At 45.8% G+C, this 7195-nt stretch overlaps 1 protein-coding gene across 1 annotated transcript in view; it reads left to right on the forward strand.

Annotated features, from left to right (window-relative positions):
• Positions 1-7195, forward strand: part of LOC122077526 (guanine nucleotide-binding protein-like NSN1) — a 19114-nt gene that overhangs the window by 9573 nt on the left and 2346 nt on the right. Inside the window, exons 7-8 of the mRNA XM_042643480.1 lie at positions 5544-5720; positions 5930-6061. Coding sequence (XP_042499414.1) covers positions 5544-5720; positions 5930-6061 — 309 coding nt within the window. The remainder of the gene's footprint in view (positions 1-5543; positions 5721-5929; positions 6062-7195) is intronic.

Consider the following 7195-nt stretch of genomic DNA (forward strand, 5'->3'; position numbering starts at 1 on the left):
ACAACAAAAGAGGGAGGGGGAAACTCACCGTGTGTCATCAAATGGCACACCATCAAACACAACTCAGGAGAAAACTCAGCTCCATCCCCTCCGTAATTGGGACTCAGATCCTCTCCAGCCAATGGGACTCATATAGTGCATCTGATGGCTAGGAGGACCTGGGGTGCTTGCCTATGTGTTGGGATGCATGCTTAGGTCCTCCAAGCCGTTGGATGCCACCACTGGGTGTCCCAGTGGCTAGAGAGGATCTGAGTCCCCCTAATCGAGCTCACCTTCACAACTCAGCCCCGAAACCTACTTGGTCCCCCCTAAGAAAACTCTCAAGGTTCATTGGCATATGTCCCATCCCACCATCAGAGCCCAACTTCTGCTTGTGTGCCATGTTCACTCCAACATCGTAGCTAACACCGTCTTATTTTTCTCATATGGATGGCACGGGAAAATGTTTTTTAATTGTGAGGGAGTGTGGCCCTTGGCCCAGACATATATGGGGTGAAATGACTAGCCCACCTCTATGAAAGGGAAAATGACTCTTTTATGGATATTTCCTTCTGTGTTTCCATTGGCCCTCATGCACGACATATGCACGAACCCGCTGCCCTACAAGAAACACTTTCCCTACTTATATAGATGTGGCGTGCAGATTCTTCCTCACACTGCTAGATTGATTGTCTAAATCTAATTTGGTCAGAGCAAAAGTAACACAATTTCAGATCTTGTTCTCTAAATGCAAAACTCCAGATTGTTGATTAAGTGAGAAGAGTAGACCAAAAGTAAGGAATGGAAAGTTAGGTCTTGAAAGGCATTCAAAATCAGCTGGGAACCCTCAAAATCACATGTGAGGAATAATACAAAACCTACTGATCAATCCTTCTCAAGACATGGGACATCCTCAAAATCCAAGGAAGCTAACATTCAAAGTTTTAAACCTTACATGTATCTAACTCTCACTCACTTGCCACTTTCACCAAAAGGCAGTTGGGACACGGCATGATTTTGACATCTTACCATAAGTTTAACCACACACACTAGAGGAACCATTATTGGCATCATCAATGCCATTATTCCCATCTTTTAGATTCTTCGTAGCAGTTCTCTTATTTATTTATTAAGTTGCCATTTGTGGTTATTAGACATTTATGTGTACCAACTTTGAAAAGTTCATAAAAGAAGGTAAGATGGCTTCCCATTCCTTAAATCTAACCTAGATCTAAGTTAGAACCATCTTATGAGACCCTGAATGAGTGAAGAATGGGTTTGAAAAAGCCCCATTTGAATCCCCAAAGGTTGGGAAAAGTTTAGGAAGAAACAGCAGTTTCCTGCCAAGACCGGTGGGCCATTTGGCCCGCCTGTGGGCACCCACCTGAGAGGGCAGGGCCCTCGGGCACAACCGGTAGGCCACCCTACCCGCCGATCTTAGCAGGGCCTCGGACCCAATCGGCGGGCCCACCTACCCGCCGGTCCAGACCGGTGGGTCTGACTGGTGGGCTGTCCGACCCACCCGAGAGGCTCTGAATGTGATTTTTACGTCCGATTGGACCCAAATCGGACGTGTGACCTTCTTTTAGGATTCTAAACATGATCTTGTCATTGTATCGTGTTAATCTTGATCCCAAAATGGTGAAATACTAACCTCGCTCACTCATGATAGGTTCACCAAATCCCACACTTCTCGCATCGGATCTCACCCGTACCGAGCGTGAGTCCTTGTACACTATAAGCAAGTGGGGAGAGGACGTTTGGCCTTGTTTCAAGGCATTGTTTGGCATTCATTTAATCGTATCTAGTCTAGCCATGTCATCATGAAAATGCTTTGTAGATTAGTCATCCTCAAATGGTTATGCATGGGTGTTGTGTTTATTTTCTAAATGCCAAGTGATAATATGCTTCTGTGATGAATGTGGGCATCATTGTGTATGATGCATTAATAGACTAGATGCCGTAGTCGGCTTGGAAACGAGTGCATTGGTGGCCCGTGGTATGAGACGCGGTGGCACTATACAATCGTACTATTGTCATATAGGAGCATACGGTTTAGGATTATCATCTACTCGTGCTACGAACCTTCCCAGTAGGGGTTAAGGTGTTGGGTTACCATTTGGGGGAAAGCAGTGGTCGCGGTTGTCGGGTCACTGTGGCGGTTAGACATTATGCCCGGCTGGTCATTAGGACAGTCGGCAACCCCGGTGGTATATTCAATAGGGCCAATCGTACTGCTTTTAAATTGCTGGAGTCAGCATCTTTAATTTTTAGTCATTTACTTTATGTTGAGAGCCGGTGGTCGATATGTTTTTATTTTTCCGAGTACTCACGGTGGGCCTTCTCCGACAGCCCTATGGGCGTATCGCTGGATGGAGTTCGCAGCTCGTACCCGGAGCATACGTGTACTGTGACTGTAGTAGTACTAAACCAAAGACTTAGTAATGTTGCTTAGGTGGATGTGATTTAAAATATAATGCATAACATATAGTGCATATGATTGTGATTTATTGTGTGGACTGCTGTGTGGTCCATCTTTCCACTTACTGAGCTAGTGAGCTCATCCCACATGTGCACCTCTTTTAGATGATTTTTCAGGTCATCAACCAGATGAGCACGGGGTGGGTCCCACAGTTGAGTTCCCTGAAGAGGACTGGTGGGTCCCTGAGGAGTTAGAGCATGGCACTAATTGCTCGTGTGAGTTGTGATGCGGGACCACAGTTCTGATACCGAGCTGAGCTCTACCTTGTGAAGCCGAGCTGGGCTAAACATTTGATACCGAGCTGCTCTCTAGGCTTTGATACCGAGCCGAGCTGTATACTCTGATTTTTGATGATTTCTTTTATGTACTTGATACGTGAATTGTACTCTCATTGTGTAAATATCATGCCTTCGGGCCCACATGTATTTAACTATTGTATCACAATTCGGGTATCAAGTATTATGAGAATATTCACAGGTAAACCAAGTCTTCTGCTGAACTGATAAACTCTTTCTTAGTTGTGTGTATGCTGTGGTGGAATACTGTATCAGATGATCCTGGTAGGTTTGGGTTAACCGGTGTTAACCCGGTCACTGGCCCGGTTCTGTGTGAAGGGGGTGTGACAAGTATAGTATGAGATGTTTCTCTCTAATTTGGGAGATTGAGAGAGATCGTATATCTCGCTATATGAAAAGAGAAAAAGAAGCTTGAAAGCCAGCATGATCACTTTGCCCAGATACGAAAGCAAAATGATCACCCCATCCCTAGGGAAAGAAAAAAATCTCACCCTTATTGATACTTCTACGTGCTCTCCCATTAACCCATGGCACTAAATTAAGGCCACGCTACCCTTAAGAGAACCGTTGGGAAAAAAAAAAAGGAAGTGGCAAGCATATCATATTTAGTTTCCCAACAACTTGTTTTGGTACAAAAGAAACACTAAAAATAGGGAAAAAACTTACATAAGGAGAGACACATCCATCACCTATTGAGGAAACACATACACCAACAAAATCCATTCCAAAAAAATGAAAAAAAGAAGAAGCTAAACCATGAGCAATAAGATCCACTGTCCAAGTATCTAATTGTTGGGAGATTTTATATGTAAAGATGTTGTGTGCATTTCAACATCCCATGCATTCTCCCAAATTATTTTCACATATTTGACTGAATTTATCTCTTTGAGAAAACTCAATAATGAAATGGCTGTGGCTTTCATTAATTAATTGATTATTTATTTATTTTTTTTTTGGAAAAAGTTTCCCTAAATCTACATAGGATGGTTCATCCATCATCTTAGGGTTCACAAATCCCTCTAAGGTTTTAGTATTTTCCCAAAATACCCTCCTGATACCCCACGTGCATCTCAAACCCCAGATCATTTTTGGGTAATTGGTTTCTAGATGAAAATATTTAAGTGATATTTTCAACATTGGAAAAACAGAAAAAAAGAATAGAAAAGAAAAAAGATTTTCTAATATCAAGCTTATTTTTTGATGTTTCTACAAGTTACTTACCTCCTCTCAAGTTTACATGTCAAACACTTACATCACCTGCATTAATACTGAATACACTTGTTTTTCTTTAGAGAGCCTTCTACCTTTGTTAATTTAGACATGCCTCTGATTGGAATATTTAGAGCTATGCTAGCAGGACTCCATCTAGAGGATCCCCTTATAATGCACTTGCACCACATGGTATCCTCATATTTTGTTGACTTCTTTTTTAGAACTTTTAATTCTATAAAGTTCAATCTAATGTGAGGGTCATTGGGGTACTTCAATTTTCAAGCCAATCAACCCAATCTTTCACCATAGTCCTTGTAAATGAGATACAGAGAATTATAAAGTTACATGAATTGTAGAAACGTGGCCCCCATCTAAAAAAATAAAAAAATCTGGCTGTTGGAGAAGAAAGAAAAATTTTAAAAATTTCAATTTTCGTAGTGATGCGGAAAAAATTGACCGGACGATCTTAACTGTAGCTCCTGGTGCTTTGGCCGACCTACACAGAAGAGATGACAGGGGAGAGCCGGGCTAACCTGACGGGGCACTCTCCGATGCCTAAGTCAGATCTTTCCACGACAGATGCTCAAGAGAGCTTTTCCAATAAGAGAAGTGAGTACTCGATCCCCTCGGATGGAGGCTTACCTTGGTATTTATAGGCTGCTGATGGAGGGCAAGTGGGTGACGATTGTGAAGAGTCCTGTTTAGGCGTGGAGTCCTCAAGGGGAGTGGCTCTGTGATTCTGGGAATATTCCAACCGTGTGACGTCTATGATGACGTGTAGTGGATTATGTTCCTTGAATGTAGGGGTGGACGAAAGCATATCTGGAAACCTTAGTATTGACGTCGGACCGAGGTGGCAGCAAGGCCTGATGGGGGGCCAAGATGGCAGCACGGCCTGATGGAGGCTGAGGTGATAGCGCTGCCTGATAAAGGCCGAGAAGATAGCACGGCCTGATGGAGGCCAAGGACATAGCACGGCCTGTTGGAGGACGAGGTGGAAGCACGGCCTGATGGAGGCCGAGGGTGTAGCACGGCCTAGAATATCCCGAGGTGGTAGCACGGGCTGATGGAGGCTGAGGTAACAGCAAGGCTGATGGAGGGATGAGGTGAAGCACGGCCAGATGGAGGCCGAGGAAGCAGCATGGTAGGATGGAGACCGAGGTAGAAACACGGCCTGATGGAGGCCGAGGAAGAAGCATGGGAAGATGGAGGCCAAGGTAGCAGCACAGCCGGATTGGAGGCCGAGGTAATAGCACGGCCGGATGTGGCCGAGGTGGAAGCACGGAATGGTGGAAGCCGGGGTGGCAGCACGGGATGATTGAGGATGGGGTGTAAGCACGGAAAGATGGAGGCCGAGGTGGCAGCACATCCTGATTGAGGCCGAGGTGATAGCACGGCCTATTGGAGGCTGAGATGGTAGGTCAGTCCTGTTCAGGTTTGCGTACAATCTTTAGCCGTGCTGAGGTGGGGGACATATTTTGCCTCATCACCAGCCCCCCGCTCAAGCTGATCGAATCGACCTGCTAGAGCATTTAATTCGATTCGAAATGCACTGCTTCACTTTCTCAGCTTAGGCTGCTCAACGGTTCGAGGACGTGGTTGTCGCTTATTCAAAGGCAAAGGAGGCAAAGCGCCTTAATGGGTGGCCACACAAGATCATAGGCCATATGGAGGTTGAGAAGAAAATATCCCGATCTGAGGAGGTCCATGCCAATGATGTCGGGTTGATAACTAGAGAGCTGGAACAGGAGGTCGCTAAGCAGCTCAATGCCAACGGCAACTTGAAGAAGAATGATGCTTTCTAGGATGAGCTGTCCGAGACTCAGGGCGCTCGCAAGGAGGAGCTCGTAGCGAGGTTGGCAAATTGGAAAGGCAACATTGGGCTGAGGTGGAGGCCAACGAGGTGATGAACCCCTAGGCCTATCAGAAGTGGTTGGATGACGTTATTGCTTCGTTTCAGGTCGGCTCGGATGACGCCATCTGGTTCATCTTGAGTAAGATGCCAGGCTACAATCTGACGGACAATGAGCAGCGAATTCACGTCCCTGCTACTTTGGTGCAGCTCATCGACTTGATCGATGTTGGTGAAGAGGTGATCCGACTCGAAGGATTTTCTTGTGCTGAGCTAGGCCAGTGGATCAGCCCCCCGAGATTAGCCTTATATATCCATATTTATGTAGATGTCTCCTTCGGTAGTGACGTAATTTGAGGTCCTTTTTCCCATTTTTAGTGAAAGAAAAATTTATTTTAATATCTTCATCTCTCAATATTCTTGTGCTTCTTTCTTTATTTTTTTGTACTTCGGGCGCGGCTCAAAATAAGCAACTTGTCGGAAGAATAAGGACAAGTACAGCTTTCTGAGTAGGCCTTGAGAAGATTAAGGACAAGTACAGCTATCTTCCATGTCTAGCTTATGAACTCTTGTGGCGTTAAACTTTGGACTAGCTATAGTGGTGGCAAGCTGGGGCTCAATCTTTTGATATGCCTTGAGTTAAGGTCTTTTGTGGTGCCGAGTCGGGGCTGGGGCTTGCATGCTTCATTACGTAAGGACTTGAGGTGCCGAGCCGTGCTAGCGATTGAATGCCTTAGTACGTAAGGGCTTTGAGTTGCCGAGTTGTGCACAGGCGTGAATGCCTTAGTGCGTAAGGGCTTGAGGTGCCGAGCCGTTCTCTGTATTTAATCTTAGTGCATAAGGGCTTGAGTTGCTAAGTCAGGGCTGGGGGTTGCATGCGTTAGTTCGTAAGGGCTTTGAGGTGCCGAGTCGGGGCTTGGTCTTGCATGCCTCAGTTCCTAAGGGCTTTGAGTTGCCGAACTAGGGTCTGGTCTTGTGTTGCGGAGCTTGAACTCCTTCTTAGTTGCTGTCAAGCTGGGGCTCGGGCTTTGTGCCTCACTGGTTAAGGTCTTTGAGTCGCCAAACTAGGGCTAGGTCTTGTGGTACCAAGCTTGAGCTCGGTCTTAGTTCCTGCGGAGCTGGGGCCCGCTCTTTGTGCCTTACTGGTTATGGTCTTTGAGTCACCAAAATAGGGTCTGGTCTTGTGGTGCCGAGCTTGAGCTCGGTCTTCGATTCTACCGAGCTGGGGCACGGTATTTGTGCCTTGTTGGTTAAGGTCTTTGAGTCGCCAAACTTGGGTCTGGTCTTGAGGTGCCGAGCTTGAGCTTGCTTTTATTTGCTACCGAGCTAAGGCCCGGTCTTTGAGCCTTACTGGTTAAGGCCTTTGAGTCGCCA

Source organism: Macadamia integrifolia, chromosome 4 (genome assembly GCF_013358625.1).
Source record: "Macadamia integrifolia cultivar HAES 741 chromosome 4, SCU_Mint_v3, whole genome shotgun sequence".
Classification (NCBI taxonomy): domain Eukaryota; kingdom Viridiplantae; phylum Streptophyta; class Magnoliopsida; order Proteales; family Proteaceae; genus Macadamia; species Macadamia integrifolia.